The following is a 16684-nucleotide window of genomic DNA, read 5'->3' on the forward strand; positions in this document are numbered from 1 at the left end:
TCATCCTTGGTTTGGTGCCTGGGCTCTGAAAACATGAGGAAAACCCTCTCCAGGCTCCTGCACCTACTGCCTGGCACAAACCTCCCTCTCAGGTCCATGAGCAGGTGAGACCCCTCATAGCAGAACATCTCTTGTGATTGCAGCGATGTTTGTGTCCTCCTGGAGCTCTTAGCAGCCCCTGGCCGTGTGCCTGTGCCTGGGCAGCAGGCAGAGCTCAGCTGCCTGCGCAATGAACCACGGACCTGTCAAGACCACGTCACTCTCCTGCAGGTCCCATTCTTGATGGCCTTAAAAGAGGACTGGATACATCCCTGAAGGTGTTTTCCCCTCTGTACACATTCCATAGGAAGCTCCTGATTCCATCTGCAGGTTTGTGGCAGCGCTGATCTATTGGCAAGGGTGTGCCCTTTTCCCAGGGTTGCCCCGGGGACACAGGGAGTCACCAAACATGGAATCATGGAATTTTTTAGGTTGGAAAAGCCCTCTAAGGTCATTGAGTCCAATTGTCAACCCAGCACTGCCGAGCCCACCACCAAACCTTGTCCCCAGGTGCCACATCCACAAGTTGTTTGAACACTTCCAGGGATGGGGACTCTGCCACCTCCCAGGGCAACTTGTTCCAATACCTGAACACCCTTTCCTTGAAGGACTTTTTCCTGATAACCAATTTTAACCTCCCCTGGTGTAATTTGATGGGCAACCAGGCAACTGATGGGCCAAACTCTGGGGAAGAGATGATTGGGAAGGCTCATTCCATTGAACATCCATCCCTTCCCACGCCTGCAGAGACATTTCCTTTATTCATTTAATAACTTCCTATTTCTTGACTATGTTGTTACACTTTTAATTCCTGCCTTTCCCTGGAGGGACTAAAACCCATCTCTAACCGATAAAACCAATTCATCCTGAGTGTTTCAGAGTCTTCAGGCAACTCAGAGGCAAAGCTGAAGGGCCCAAAATAACCCCCGGCTGGTGCAATTCACTGGATTTCCTGCTTGCATCAGGATGGAGCTTGGCTCCAAAACAGCTCCAGGGTGTCAAATCAGCCCTGAGAGCCTCCAGCTGATCCAGCCGCCCCATCCCAGCGCCAAAGGCACACAGGGGATGTTGTGAGACCAGGGCAGGTGCCATGTAGAGCTGTTTCCCAAGCCCAGCTGGACTCTGAGCAGCATCTTCCTGCCAGGGATCTGCCCACACCCTTGGAGAGAGGGCAAGAGGGTTGCACAAGGCTGGTGGCAGAGGAGGAGGCTGCTCTGGGAACCCATCCTCCAGGCTAGGTCCTTGCCTACCTCCCCTGTTGTTGAGACTGGAAAACTGGGAGTGGGAACTGGGAGAGGGAGCCATCCCACCCACGGTGTGCCTCTCCCCAAGGCACCTGTGAGACTGTTTCCCAAAGAGCGATGTTTCCCAAATCTTATTTTCACGTCCTGAAATCTCTGCAGGCAGTGAGAGGAGCACAACAACACCCTCACACTCTGGAATTAGGGAGGTGATGAGTAGGAACTCCAGTTTGTCCAGGGATGTTCCTATTGCAATATTTGTCCTGCAAAAAAACCTGGAATATTAGCAAAAACCTTACAAATTAGGGGCAAGTGCAGCTCTGACTATCACAACAAACCAAGAAATTCTGATTTTTCCTGCCTGTTCACAGAAATTCTCCAGACAACGTGCAGGAACAGGACTTTTAAGCCTGGAAACAGGAGTTTTGCAGCACTGGAGCTGGGAGGTAACAGGGTGTGTAAGGCCAGGTCAGAGAAGGGAAAAACCTTGGGGCTCACACATCTCTGGCCTCACTCACTGCACAGAAGGGTCACAAGCTGGCTGAGACCTGATGCAGTGAAAGCACAATCCAAGGGACAGGACGGGGTGATATCCCAAGCAGCAGGTGAGTTTTGTAAAAAAAAAAAATATTTTGGAGATATAAACCAAAAAGTGTGTCAATTGAGAATCCTACACACAGACTTCATACCTGTGTCCTTGTGTGTGTCGTGATCCTTCTGGACTGAGGTGCCCACAGCAGCTCTTGGGGGGTGAGGGATGTCCATGAGGGTCCCTGGAGCTGCCCATCCTAGCAGTTGAAGCATCATTTAACCCTAATCGGGGTGCATTTTGGGGCCTGAGGCCCCTGAAGTCCATTTCTCAACTGTGTTCCATGCCTGTCATGAGCTCTTTGCTTTGCGGCCTCTCTGGGGTTGGGATCCAAAATCCTTCAGCTGTGCAAAGCAATAATTGCCATGATGGTTGTTCCTGGTCTTATCACTCGGTCTGGCTGAGCTGGGACACTTTGTACAGTTCATAAAAACACTAATAACACTAATTAATTTTTACCAAGTTTTGCAAACAGCCTGGGGAGTGCTGGGGCAGCTGGAAATGGTAACACCTCATGAGGGGTGAGGTGGGGACAGTGTTTACCTGGCCAAAGGAATCCCTGTCTCCCCAAATCCCACTCCAGATACATCCTGCTGTCTCTCTCTCCTCTCCCTGTAGCTGGATCCATTCCCACCCTCTCCTTCCAAGGCACTAAATGCACTGGATATGATGCTTAATGATCTCCTGGGAGAAGCTGGGCCCTGACTCTGTGCAGGGTGGTGACGGATCCATCCCTTCCCTGCTGCACAGCTCAGCTTCCCTATCGGAAAGATGGGACAGGGATCTGCAAGGAGCCTCCAGATCTGCTCTGAGATAGGGGCTGGGTGTTGTTTTATGGTTTAAGGATGCCAGAATCCACAGCTAACTACTGCAGGGCAGAGAGGCAGTGGCTGAACATGAGCCGTGTGCCCAGGTGGCCAAGGAGGCCAATGGCATCTGGCCCGTGCCAGGAGTAGTGTGGCCATGGGCCCAGGGCAGTGACTGTGCCCTGTGCTGGCACTGCTGAGGCACCTCCAATCCTGTGTCCAGTTCTGGGCCCCTCATGACCAGAAGGACACTGAGGGGCTGGAGCTTGTCCAGGGAAGGGAACGGAGCTGGGGAAGGGGCTGGAGCAGCAGGAGCAGCTGAGGGAGCTGGGGGGGCTCACCCTGGAGCAAAGGAGGCTCAGGGGGGACCTTCTGGCTCTGCAACCCCCTGACAGGAGGGGGGAGCCGGGGGGAGTCAGTCTTTTCCAGGGAACAAGGGACAGGACAAGAGGAAATGGCCTCAAGTTGTGCCACGGGAGGTTCAGGTTGGATATTAGGAAAAAGGTCTTTGCTAAAATAGTGATCAGGCACTGGCACAGGCTGCCCAGGGCAGTGGTGGAGTCCCCATCCCTGGAAGTGTTCAAACACGTGGATGTGGCACTTGAGGACGTGGATTAGTGGTGGTGGGTTGATGGTTGGACTCAACAACTCGTGTTTCAGACACTCCTCCCAAGTGTCTGCAGGGAGGCCGGTGGCACCCAAACCCTTCGGGCACCTCTGTCCTGCCCCAAAGCATAAAAAGCTGCCTCGAGGTCGTGGCCGAGGGTGGCAGAGCCCTGTCGGGAGCACCCGCATCGCCCCAAACCGGGACCTCTTTGCCCGGGGCCCTCAGCCACTCTCAGGCTCGCCTTCTGCAGAGGGGTTTGTCCTGATTCGCCATTCCTCATTCCAGGGGTTTCCCGGGACACCCCCGGAACCCCCCGGCCTGCGCCGCGTCCCCATGGCCGGGCCGGGGCTGCCACCTGCGGGCAGTGACAGCGCAGTGCAGCCGGGACAGGGGGACAGGGGATCGGGGTGTGGGGGACAGGGGATCGGAGTGTGGGGGACAGGGGTTTGGGATGTGGGGGAAAGGGGATCGGGGTGTGGGGGAAAGGGGATCGGGGTGTGGGGGACAGGGGATCGGAGTGTGGGGGACAGGGGATCGGGGTGTGGGGGACAGGGGATCGGAGTGTGGGGGAAAGGGGTTTGGGATGTGGGGGAAAGGGGATCGGGGTGTGGGGGACAGGGGTTTGGGATGTGGGGGAAAGGGGATCGGGGTGTGGGGGAAAGGGGATCGGGGTGTGGGGGACAGGGGATCGGAGTGTGGGGGAAAGGGGTTTGGGATGTGGGGGAAAGGGGATCGGAGTGTGGGGGAAAGGGGATCGGGGTGTGGGGGACAGGGGATCGGAGTGTGGGGGAAAGGGGATCGGGGTGTGGGGGAAAGGGGGGATCGGGGTGTGGGGGGAAAAGGAAGATTGGGGTATGAAGGGAAAAGGGGGTTGGGGTATGGAAGGAGAGGAGGATTGGGGTACGAGGGGAAAGGGGCGATTGGGGTACAGGGAGAGAGGGGGAATTGGGGTACACGAGGAAAGGGGGAATCGAGATGCCAGGGAGAGGAGGAATTGGGGGAAATGGGGAAAGGGGGGATTGGGGTACATGGGGAGAGGGTACCCGTGGTGTGGGGGAGAGGAAGGATCAGGGTACAGGGAGAGAGGGGCGATTGGGCTACGAGGGATGAGGGGGGGTAGGGGGAAATGGGGAAAGTGAGATCAGGGTATGGAGGAAGGGGGGATCAGGGTGAGGGGGGAGAATTGGGGTATGGGGGAAAGGGGGCATTGGGGTACATGGGGATATGGGAGATTAGGATATGGGAGGACAGGGGGATTGGGGTACAGGGGGAGAGGTGGGACCCGGGCTACCAGGGAAAGGGGTGATCAGGGTATGGGGAATCAGGGGAATCGGGGTGAGGTGGTAGAGGGGGGATTGGGGTACATGGGGAGAGGGCGATCAGGATACAGAGGAAGGGGGGATTGGAGTAAGGGGAGGGAAGCAGAGGTTGGGATACAGGGAAAAGTGGGGATTGGGATATGAGGGGAAAGGGAGGATCAGGGTTCGGGGAGAGAGGTGGGATCGGGGTAAAGGGGTAGACGGGGGACCTAGGGGGGTGACAGGACCGGGGAGAGAGGGGGGATTGGGATATGGGGGGAAAAGGGCGACCCAGGGTGCGGGGGAAGAGGGGAGACTCAGGGCATGGGGGAAAAGGGGATAGGGGTACAGGGGAAAAGGGGGGACCTGTGATACAGGGGGATAAGGGGGACCAGAGGTACCCTGGGAGTTTTAGATGCCCGATTTCCACCAGAGAAAGGAACAAATACACCTCCCAGACATCCACTCCCTGCCGCAGCTTTAAAATCAATTCGGTGAAACCAGAGCAGGGTTTTTATTTGAAGGTGAACATAAAGCTCAGCTCCCGAGAGAGCGGCGGCCCAGGGGAGGGGAGATAAAACCAGCCTGGGCCGGGAAGGGGGAGACACACCATTGTTTGCTACAAAGGACAGGAAACGAGCCTCAAAGGGGACATGAAAGAACCTTAAAACAAATGCAGATCAGCGAGGGGGGATCGCTGCGCTCATCTCCCAGCTGCGCTGCCCGGGGGCTGAGAGCTGCTGCTGCGGCCGGGGGGGAGTGTCCGAGGGGGGATCAGGGGACCCCTCGGGGCCCGGGACCTGCTTTCCCTCCAGATTGAAGCCAAAAAGGGCCAGAGGAGCTTGGGTTCACCCCGAAAAAGAGGGTCCCAGTTACGATTGGACTCGATGATCATAGAATCCCAAAATGGCTAGGGTAGGAAGGGACCTTACAGCTCATCCAATTCCGTGGGCAGGGACAACTTCCACCAGATCAGGCTGCTCCAAGCCCCATTCAACCTGGCCTTGACCTTATGGCTGGACTCGATGATCTTTACAGGTCTTTTCCAGCCTAAACCATCCCATGATTCATGGGATGAAAGGAAATTATTAATTTAACTTTGTATTATAATAATATAATAATTTATATGCGTAAAATCCTAGAATGTTTTGGGTTGGAAGGGACCTTTAAAGGTCACCTGGTCCAACCCCCCCTGCAATGAGCATCAATTATCATCTCCAACTAGAATCAATGACCCACTTGCTGCTTCACCTGTGGGGATGTGACTGACCTGGGCAGGGCAGTAAGAGGATGTTCTTACCCCAGCCATGGGCTGCTCTTCTGCCCCTTGAGTGCCCCCAAAACACACCTGATCCTTCATTGCCTCTGCCCAGCTCCACACTGGGCATTTTGGGAGGCTCCTTAGGAGCACACCCAGGAGGGGACACTGGTGTGGGAGCTCTCTGACATGGAGCTGGGCTGGAGAAACCGAGCCATGGTCAGCAAGGGAGGTCACAGGGGTTCCAAAAACGCATTAAAGGCAATTTTTCTATGTGGAGATATCCCTTATCTGCTCTTAAAAGAGTGGGTTTGGTCCCTCCAGAGCTTGAACCCTTCTTCTGAGTGTCACCACTTCACTCTGCTCCTCCCAGTAAAACAAGGCTGGTGTTGGAGCCAACTGGCAAAATTGACCTGCAGAGGACCAGAAAAGCCATTTCCTCCCATACGAGGCAGACCTGTGGCCTCCTGCCAGAGAAGACAATGAGGGATGACGGGGCTGGGCCCACTGGCCCTCGTGTTCCTGTTTATTTGGAGCCTTGGTCATGGATCAGAGAAGTTTCTCTGGCTGCTCTTTATGTTGATTTTTAATGAAGTTGCAGGCAGCAGTGCCCACATCCTGCAGGAATTTTCCTCCTGTGCCTGGTGTCATAGTGGGGGACCTTCCTGAGCCCTCAGCGAGTCCAACCAGCTCCATCACACCCTTTAAGGGCAGCTGGGCCCAAGGCCACTGCCTGGGCCACGGGCTGTGCTTGCCCTGCTGACCCTCTCCTGCCCCTCTGACGGCAGCAGCATTCCCAGCTCTGGAGTTTGTGCCTGGCCAGGGAGAGCTCTGTGTGTTCCAGAAGGGAAAAACACCATTCCAGCCCCACAGTGCTGGGAGTTCCCGCTGTTATCTCGTCCTTCCCTCAGCCAAGAGCCCGACCAACACCCTGCCCTTATCAGCCATGGGCAGGAACAGCCTCTGCTGGGCTGGGAGAGGGGACATGGGATGGGGATGGGAATGTGGGGATGGGGATGGGAATGTGGCACTGGGGTTGGGAACATAGGATCAGAGAATTGTTGAGGTTGGAAAAGCCCTTTGAAATCATCGCGTCCAACCATTAACCCAACACTGCCAAGGCCACCCCTAATCCATGTCCCCAAGTGCCACATCCTCTTGAACACTTCCAGGGAAGTGACTCCACCACTGCCCTGGGTAGCCTGTGCCAGTGCCTGACCACGCTTTCCATGAAGGAATTTTCTCTAATCTCCATCTAAACCTCCCCTGGTGCAACTCGAGGCCATTTCCTTTGTCCTGTTGGTGGTTACTTGGGTGAAGAGATCAGGCCTCACTGGCTACAAGGTCTTGACAGGGAGCTGTAGAGAGCACCTGGGGATGGGAACACGGTGCTTGAGGATGGGAATGTGACTCTGGAGACTGGAATGTGATAACAGAGAAAGGACCATGGTGCCTGGGGGTGGGAATATGGCTCTGGAGATGGGAATGTGGTGCTGGAGAGCGCAACACAGTGCCTGGGGATGGGAACACAGCGCTTGAGGACAGGAATGTGGCTCTGTAGACTGGACTGCGAAAACAGAGAAGGAACCATTGTACCTACGGATGAGAACACGGCTCTGGAGATGGGAACATGGTGAAGTGATAGTGAAGTGATAGTGAAGTGATAGTGATGACAGTGAAGTGATAGTGAAGGAACCATGGTGCCTGGGGATGGGAACACAGTGTTGGAGAGTGCAACACAGTGCTGAGGGGTGGGAACACAACACGATGCTTGAGGATGGGAATGTAGCTCTGGAGACTGGAATGTGAAAACAGAGAAGGGACCATGGTGCTTGGGATGGGAATGTGACTCTGGAGATGGGAACATGGTGATAGAGAAAGACAAGGAACCACGGTGTCTGAGAATGAGAATGTGGCTCTGGGGATGGGGACATGATGCTGGAGACGAACTGTCATGTCTGGGAATAGGAACACGGTGCTGAGACTGTAACACAGTGCCTGGGGACGGGAATGTGGCTCTGGAGATGGGAACATGGTGCTGGGGAAGGGAACACGATTCTGGAGAAGTAACCATGGTGCCTGGGGATGGGAATGTGGCTCTGGAGACGGGAGCACAGCGCTGCAGGTGAGACTATGGTGCCGGGGACTGCTGTGCGGTGCCGGGCTCAGTGGTGTGACGGCGGGCACAGCGATGTGGTGCCGGGTGGGGTGGTGCCGTACGGGGTTCAGCGGTGCGGTGCCGGGTGACACCGATGCGGTCGCAGGTCGTCCCCGCCGCGGCGGGACTCGAACCCGCGGCCCCGGAGCGGGGCCCGTAGGTGTCGCTGTGCCGGTGCCCGTGTCGCAGTTCCCGCGGTGGCCGCCCGGGGGCGCGGCGCTCGCCCGCCTTTGTTGCCGTTGGCGCCTCTTCCTGCGCCGGGCGGGGGCGGGAGCGGCACCGGGACCGGAGCGGCGGCACCACCGGCAGCGGCAGCGGCGGGAGCGGAGCGCGGCTCTGCGCGGGGAGCATGGAGATGGAGAAGCGCTTGACGCTGGAGCTGCGCAACAAGAAGCCGGGCGAGGTACGGGGACCGCGCGGCGGGGACTGGGCGCCACGTGCTGCGGGTGGGGGCGGTGGGGAGGAGCGGCGCGGCCCGCGGGGCTGCCGGCGGGTGTTTTTTGGGGCGGGGGGCGCGGGGCGCGGCGGCGGGAGCGCTCCCGGCCGTGCCCCGGCCCCGCCATGGCGGCGCGCACGTGCGCGGCGGGGCCCGCCCGCAGCCGGCCCCGCGCGGCCCCGGGACCCGCCCGGCCCCGCACGGCCCGGCCCGCGCCCGGGGTGCGGGGGGACGGCGGGGGAGCGGGGCAGGGCAGGGCCGGGGCCCGCCGCGGCGGAGCGGCCGCGCCGGGGCTGGGCAGGCACCGCGCGGCCATGGCGGCGCTCGGCCATGTTCGATCCCGCGCCGGGATCGGCGCCCCGCGGGATCCCCCTGCCCGGGGAACGGCTGGAGGGGCTGCCGGGGATGAGCCTCAAAGTGCCGGCGCGGCCGCCCCGGACCGGGCCTGGCGCTGCGGGGCCGCCCTATGGCCGGGCCTTCCCTTCCCCCGGGTCTTGCCTTGCCCTGGATATTCCCTCCCCCTGGATCGTCTCTTCCCGTGATCTTTCCGTTCCCGGGCCGCCTCTTCGCTTGGTCTTCCCATGCCCAGGCTGCCTCTTCCCTGGATCTTCCGATTCCCGGGCCGCCCCTTCGCCTGGATTTTCCAAATCCCGGGCCTCCCCTTCCTTGGATCTGCCCTTTCCCTGGATCTGCCCTTCCCTGGATCTTCCCGGGCCGCCCCTCTGGGCCGTGCCCGTCCCGTCTCGCCCCGGAACACTCGGGTGTCGTGGCAGCTCCGAAAGCCCCGAGCACACGAAGGAAATGGGGCCTTGAGCGGAGCTTTGCGTGGGGATTAGAGCGGCTTCGTGGATGGAGAAGGGATTTGCGGGACGGGAAGGGCTGAGCGAGAGGAGCTGCGGGCGGCTGGTCCCGGTGGTGTGAGCCGGGAATTGCAGAGCCAGCGGGGTCAGAGCGAGGTGTCCCGGGAGCAAAGCCCTCCCCGCTGCCCTGTCCTGCTGCGGCTCGTCCTGGGCCATCAGGACAGGGCCCGGCCTGGGTTAAACCTGGTCTTCGCCACGTGAGTTTCACTGAGGCCCTGGCACAGGGTGCCCAGAGAAGCTGTGGCTGCCCCAGCCCTGGAAGTGTCCAAGGCCAGGTTGGACGGGGCTTGGAGCAACCTGGGCTAGTGGGAGGCGTCCCTGCCCATGGCAGGGGGTGGGACTGGATGAGCTTTAAGTTCCCTTCCAACCCAAACCATTCCATGATAACCTCATTATGTTTAGGATCACCTCTGTGCCCACACAACAGCCACCCAGGTCTGGCCTTGACCGCCTTTACACCCACCACGGAGACAGTCTTGGTTCAGTTGGAGACTTCCAGGGCGTTGGGAGCAAAACATGCTCGGCTACAAAACTCCTGGCTGAGCCTCAACTCCAAACCCTGACCAGCTGATGCCACCTGGGGAGTTTGAAGCATTAATTGGTTCAGAGCTTATGCTGTGCCTGTGGCAAAGATGGCACAGCAGCCCCCAAACTGCCTCCAGGAAGGGAAAGTGAATTTAAAATGACTCCCTAATAGTTGGCTGGTGTGAGCAGGGGAGGTAAAATGGGAGCACTGTGAAGGAGGAATTTGGAAAGCGCCATGAGCCTTCTGGCCAAGGCTCATTTTTGCATCTTGCTGTGAAGAATGTGTGGGGTAAAAGCAGGTTTTGGAAGTGGCTTGTGAGAGCTTGGGCTGGAGCCCACTCTCCCACACTTTGGGGGGGAAAGGGGTGCCAGGGATGTTTTACCCCCAGATGTTTAGAGGGGAGCAGTTCTGTGCTGGTGCTTTAAGGTCCTGGTGGCCCAAACAGGTTGATTTTTGTGCAGAGTTCCTGGGTAACGATGGTTTCTGTGTGTGATCCGTGCTGGGCACAGCATTAGATGCCATCAGTGGCCCTGCAGCAGGAGCCTGAGGTTGGAACCTGTCACCTCATGTGGACACTGTCACAGGGAAGCAGATCCTCCAGGGGCAGGTTTTCCAGCACCTCAGTGGTGTGGGGGAGAACACGGAAGGGGACAAAACCAGATGACCTTGTTTGGCCTCTTGTTAGTGAAGCCTGGAGCGTGACTCTGAAAGCTTATTGATGCTTCTGCATGGAGTGTTTTGATGTGAACTCATGGTCCCACCCTGAGTGCTGCTTCATGGACAAGGGGAACCTTGGTGGGTCTGCTGTCGTGTGTTGGTGGCTCGTGATTAAAGGATGAAGCTCCCACCACGATGAGGGATTCTCAGCTTGTGCCCTCACTGCAGTTCTTTGGCTCCAAGATCTCGTGTGTCCTTTGATCTGAGCGAGGAGGAACTTCAGGCACAGCCTTGATGTCACCTGACAGACCCCAGGTGACACTTTGGCAGGTGAGGTAACACTGGAGGTGTCTCTGTTTGCAGGTGAAGGAGCTGGTCTTGGATAACTGTCGCTCGGAGGACGGGAAGGTGGTTGGTCTCTCCTCGGACTTTGAGAACCTGGAGTTCCTCAGCATGATTAACATCAACCTGCTGTCTGTGTCCAACCTCCCCAAACTCAACAAGCTCCGGAAGGTGAGTCAGGCCTGTGGTCCCATCTCCACCAGTCCTTGCCCTGAGACTTCTGGTGGCACTTGTTTTTCCTGTATTCACCAAGAAAAGGCCATTTAATTTTGCTTTTTTCCTCTTTGAGCAAGTGAGAGGGGTCAGATTTGAGTGCACAAGATGCTTCTGAGCTCTTTAGATGTTGAGTGTCTTCCTTCTCTTCCTTTTGCTGTTGTGCTGCTGTCAGAGGCTTCATAACATAAATATTTTGGATTTTGGGGCACCTACGAGCATGGAGGTGGCTGGCAGTGCTGTGTCACTGCAGGAAACGGGTTTCAAGGGAAAACTTGACCTGCTGCTCTGTGACAGGGTCTGGAATTTGGGTGCTCATTGTGGCCCAGTTCTTAGGGCAATGTTCTTCCCCACATCACGAGCTGAAACACTCGGTGACCATGTGATGTTCCCCCCTGGCAGCTGGAGCTGAGTGATAACAGGATTTCTGGTGGCCTTGAAGTTCTAGCAGAGAAAACTCCCAACCTGACACACTTGAATCTCAGTGGCAACAAGATCAAAGACATCAATACGCTGGAGCCCTTGGTGAGTGAAGATTCCAGGCTGGAATCTCATGGATGACGTTTCCTTTGGGGAATTGGGTCTGTGCAGCAGGAATCCAATGTCTTGGTAACTGTTCCAACAGCACTTCGTGGTTCTGATGGGAACAGATTTGAGCCCAGTTTGAGGCTGGGCTAATAGTTAATGGCTCCTCAGTCTGGAAAACCAGCAGCCAGTTGCTAAAAGAAGCGTGAAATTGGGCTGGATGAGTAAAACTGTGGATGCTCAGTGTCCATCTGGGAGAGGACCGGGAGAGGGTCGGAGGCAGTTGGAGGTAGGTGGCACCTGGGGTGTCATGGAATGAGGTACTTGGACACCAGTCAGGGCATCTGTCACATCAGCCTAAAGATTCTGCTGGGCTGGGACCCTCCTGCTGCCACGGCATTGCAGGGGCTCCCAGTCACAGAATCACAGTCAGTTAGGTTGGAAAAGACCTCTGAGATTCCATCGGAACTGCCCCAAGAAGGCTCCTGTCATGTGATCCTAAGGGATACGTGAAAGATCTGGTTTGGGGCATTTGCCTCATTGGCTGTTTGGTCCATCCATCCTCTCCAGAAGGAATTTGGCACTGTTTTGCTCCTACTTTCCTTGACCTGGTGCCTGGGATGGCCTGAGCTGGGCTGTGCTGAGGGCACTCAGGCTGCAGCTCTCCTTGTGCTCTGCTCTTGCGTATTTTGCATGATATTTTGGGCAGGATGAGTCCAGCTCAGTGATTCCTTGGCTTTCCGTGCCTGTTCAGAAGAAAGAAAGATTTGCAGATGGTTTCAGAGTTGGCTCCAAGGAAGGGAAATAGAGGAGCTGGAAAGAAATTTTCTGTGTCCACAAATAGCAAGAGCAGTGACTTCCCTGTATCTGAGGAGCACATGGGGCAGAGCCACTGTCCTCCCATGGCTGCCTGATCTCCAAACAGTGTTGTAAATAATGTTAATGCATTGATTTTTGCAGAAAAAGCTGCCCAACCTCCACAGTCTGGACCTCTTCAACTGCGAGGTGACGATGCTCATCAACTACCGGGAGAGCGTGTTCGCCCTCCTGCCCCAGCTCACCTACCTGGATGGCTTTGATGCTGACGAGCAGGAAGCCCCTGACTCAGACCCTGAAGCAGATGGGGATGCACTGGAAGATGAGTATGAGAATGGGGAAGGTGAGGATTTTCTCTCCTCTTGGTTTTCTTGCTGGGGAACAACCCCCTTTCTGCTTCTGCGTGAGCACGTTGCCCCATAACTGATTAGCACTGAATAGGGGCTGTCTGGGTACCCACATTCCCTCCTCCAGAAAGCTGGGGAGGGAATGGGATTTTCTGGGAGGTGACAGGGGTGTTGTTCTCCCTCCTCATCCTGTGTGATCCCTGCCTGCTGCTCACACAGCACTGAGGGGTGAGCAGAGTGTCTGGGGATGGTGAGGACTTGGGAACTGGAACGCTTCCCTCCCTCTCCTTTTGGTAGAAGGTGAGGAAGAGGACGATGATGAAGAGGAAGATGATTTGGATGAAGAAGTCATTGATGATGAAGAAGATGAAGATGATGACCTGGAAGGTGAAGAGGAGGAGGATGGAGTAGATGATGAGGTGAGGCTTTCTGTCACTGGGCTGTTTGGTCACACATTTATCCCTTGTCTGGTGACCCAGGTGTCACTTTGAGGGCAGATCTGAGGAGCTTGCCATCCCCTCTGACTTTTTCCATGTACCTTTTGACTCATGGTCCACAGAGTTTTCCAGTTCAGGCTTGTCCTGGTACTTCCCATGGCCCCAAGTGATGAAGCCATGCAGCCCCATCCGTAGGGATTGAGGAGCTATTTGGGAACCAACAGCTTCTCCCTAGCACCTTGAGGCTTCAGTGGGGTGGGAGCAGAGATTGCTGTGGAGTTACAGCTCAGGGAGTTGTGGTTCTTGCAACAAAATGCCTTGTTTTAACTCCAGGAGGAAGATGAGGAGGAAGATGGTGAGGAGGATGAAGAGGATGAAGCTGAAGATGGTGAGTTGAATCCTAACAAACCAATTTCTTACCAAAGCTGCCTCAACAAATATTTGGTGTTTTTAGAGCTCCCCAAGCCTCAGTACAGGGCTGTTGTTGCTGCAACTTTTCTGCCCAAGCTGATGTTGAGTAGTGTCATCACCAAGGGTCACAAAGGGGACGGAAAACAGATTTCAGTACCTCCTAATTCCAACCATTCTGGGTAATTCTGCCAAATATTTGAGGCAGATTGCCTAGAAAACCAGTTCAGCTGCAGACCTGAGCTTCTTGGGTCCAGACTCCTCTGGTTTTAACAAATATAAACACCCAAATGAATGTTGATAGAATGTTGTGGCTGGTGTGAATTCAAACGATCTTGGATGACTCATGGAATGTTACGGTTGGGAAATCCCTTAATATCAAGACCAACACCACCGTGTTCACCTCTAAACCATGTCCCTAAGTGCCACATCCACATGTTTTTGAACACTTCCAGGGATGACGACTCCACCACTGCCCTGGGCAGCCTGTGCCAGTGTCTGACCACCCTTCCCGTGAAGGAATTTTCACTAATATCCAACCTAAACCTCCTCTGGCACAACTTGAGTCTGTTCCCTTTCCTCCTGTCCCTTGTTCCCTGGCAGCAGAGCCTGACCCCCTCCAGCTCCCTCCTCCTGTCAGGGAGTTGCAGAGCCAGAAGGTCCCCCCTGAGCCTCCTTTTCTCCAGGATGAGCCCCCCCAGCTCCCTCAGCTGCTCCTGCTGCTCCAGCCCCTTCCCCAGCTCCATTCCCTTCCCTGGACACGCTCCAGCCCCTCCATGTCCTTGTCCTGAGGGGCCCAGAACTGTCCCCAGGATTTGGGGCCCCACCAGTGTCCAGCACAGGGCATGTGAACTTGGTTAGAAATGACTGAATTCTACAGATGCTGTGTTTTTGAGGGTCCTCAACAAAAATAACCCCTTTTCCAGCAGCTGTTGAAATATGGGATGCTCAGAGGGCACAGAAAGTAGTTCATGTCTGCTGCTATCCCAGGCTTTTCCATGTGCCACGAGGAGCAGGGTAGGGTGGATCTCTGCTCTGGAATGGTGCTGGTTTTGCTCCCAGATGTGCCTTGTGAGGCCACAGCTCAGCTGCTGTTCCCCAGGGCTGGGCAGAAATTCACCCTTGGCCTCTCTTTGCAGACCATCCGTGTGGGCAGAAGAGAAAACGAAGTCTAGAGGATGAAGGAGAGGAAGACCCAGAGGACGAAGAGGACGATGAGGATGACTGAGCCCAGCGAGCCAATCAGTTTTACAGACTCTGACTGTGCTTGTCTTAAACCTCCCCGTTGTGTCTATGTGAGACTGTAAATCCCCATCTCCCACTCCTCCTCCTCCCCCCTTTGTATGGCTGCAGCGTCCACAATATATTTTTTTAAGATTTAGAATACTGTAGGCATTCAGGGGAATCTTCCATACAAGGCTCACTTTTTCTCACAAGTTATCTCATGACCAAAGGCTTTTCTCCGTTCGGTGGTTTGTGCAGCAGCTTGCAAAAAAAAAAACAAAAAAAAAAAAAAAAGAACAAAAAATCCAAAAGAAAAAAAAAAAGAGAAAAAAATCTCCTCCTTAGGGTATCTTTGTGTCCCAAATCAGCTGTGCCACACTGGATCCAGAGCTCCAGCTCATACCCAGCCAGCACTGAAGGTCTTTGCCATCCCTCAGACCAGCTCTCTGAAGACTCTTGAGCCACCTTGGGTGGAGAATCTGGTTCATCTCCGTGGACTCGAAGTGAAAATGATCCCTGAGGGTGTCTGATCTGAAATCATGGTGATGTGATCTCTGGACATGCTTGAAGATGCTTTAGTGCTGGGGATGTGGGGTTTTGGGGAGGGGAGGGGGGGCTGCTTGCATGACCTGGTACCTCTGACCATGCACCTTGCAGTAGCCCTGCACTTGCTTTCCTATTTTATTTGATAAACTGGAATATTTTTCCCAGTGGCCACCTAATATATACCAGGTGGGTCAGGTTTTTGCCTTTGCCGTGGTGAGGCTCCTCCAGGGCAGCCTTTGGGAAGGGATAGGAAATCCAGGTGAAGGGATACTGCACTTCCATCAGACTCCATTTTTCACTGTACAGAACAGCCACTATCACTGTGATGCTCCTAACTCGGCGTTCCCCGGAGACCGTGTTAGCCTGTGAATTCTCAGGGTCCTTCTGCCAGCCAGTGCCAGCTCTGGACAGCCTGGCATTGCATCCTCCTCCTCCCTTCCCAGCACGGAGCAGAATTCCAGCTCTCCCCTCAGTGGGGCCTGTGTCCCTTCACCCCATGGGCGCTGGAAGGAGGATTTGGGGGATCCAGCCAGGAGCATTCCCAACCCCATTCCCACCTTCCCTGTTCCTGGAGGTGTCCAGCCAGCACATCCCTTGGGAGAACTGGCTCTTTGGCACCCAGGGGGGTCCCTGCTGGGTGCTGGGGGGGTGGGGGTCACTGCTGTCCTGCTGTCGGGGCTCCCGCGGGTGCAGACATGCACTGGCACTTTGTGGCATTCCCGGTGGGTGCTCCGGGCCATCCCGAGACTCCAGCCCTTCTTCCCTCAGAGGAGTGGTGTGTGTTGCAGCACATCCCATTGCTCTTTGTTCTCGCTGTTGTCTCTTGCATTGTACAGTCGCTGTAACCATTCGGAGAAGAACTAATCCTGTAAAATGCAAACTGAGTAACTTATAAATGTTTTAAGGAATTTTTAAAAAAAGAAACGTCAGAGCAGCAGTTCTAATTTTTTTTTCCCTGCATTTTTAGCAGATTGTATGGATTTTATATTAGCCTAGTAACTGTCAGGTTTTGATTGGTCAGACTAGTCCCAGAAATAAGGATCTCCAGCCCTTTTGTATCTTTTGTTACAAAATTTGGATAAAACTTTAATAAAGACTTCAGTTTTTAAAAATCCATTGCAGTGGGAGTTGTCTTGGCTGCCTCTGCCATGGGAACAGCCAGGAGTACTCAGAGTGGGAGGTTTGGGGCAAGTTTGAGTCTCCTGGGAGCAGTGAGTGTCCCATGTCCCCAGGTTTGGCTCTGAGCCCTGGATGGGGGGTTTGGTGGGGGTGGGGTAGGCTCTGCTGTGGGGTGGCACAGACCATCCTGGTGTGGAGTCCCAGCAGGGATGTGTCTGCAGAACCCACCCTC

The 16684-nt window shown here is 55.5% G+C and overlaps 1 protein-coding gene across 2 annotated transcripts; it reads left to right on the plus strand.

Moving 5' to 3' along the window:
- Positions 1-8238: 8238 nt before the first annotated feature.
- LOC135403436 (acidic leucine-rich nuclear phosphoprotein 32 family member B) lies at positions 8239-16447 on the plus strand. 2 transcript variants are annotated; one of them, XM_064637492.1, is made up of 7 exons: positions 8239-8399; positions 10839-10988; positions 11433-11555; positions 12516-12714; positions 13019-13137; positions 13489-13543; positions 14703-16447. In XM_064637492.1, the coding sequence occupies exons 1-7, from the start codon at positions 8346-8348 to the stop codon at positions 14789-14791; spliced, it is 789 nt and encodes a 262-aa protein (XP_064493562.1). In that variant the 5' UTR covers positions 8239-8345; the 3' UTR covers positions 14792-16447. The 2 variants fall into 2 exon arrangements, with proteins under 2 accessions (XP_064493562.1, XP_064493561.1); XM_064637491.1 differs by having other exon boundaries at positions 8240-8399; positions 13016-13137.
- Positions 16448-16684: the final 237 nt, after the last annotated feature.

Source organism: Pseudopipra pipra, chromosome 27 (genome assembly GCF_036250125.1).
Source record: "Pseudopipra pipra isolate bDixPip1 chromosome 27, bDixPip1.hap1, whole genome shotgun sequence".
In the NCBI taxonomy this organism is placed as follows: domain Eukaryota; kingdom Metazoa; phylum Chordata; class Aves; order Passeriformes; family Pipridae; genus Pseudopipra; species Pseudopipra pipra.

What these genes read in the sequence shown, in the direction of transcription:
- LOC135403436 (XM_064637491.1), top strand. Translation starts at nt 8,346, where the DNA reads ATGGAGATGGAGAAGCGCTTGACGCTGGAGCTGCGCAACAAGAAGCCG. An exon ending in TGAGTATGAGAATGGGGAAG is followed by an intron (nt 12,715 to 13,015) that starts GTGAGGATTTTC and finishes TCCTTTTGGTAG; the next exon opens with AAGGTGAGGAAGAGGACGAT. An exon ending in AGGATGGAGTAGATGATGAG is followed by an intron (nt 13,138 to 13,488) that starts GTGAGGCTTTCT and finishes TTTTAACTCCAG; the next exon opens with GAGGAAGATGAGGAGGAAGA.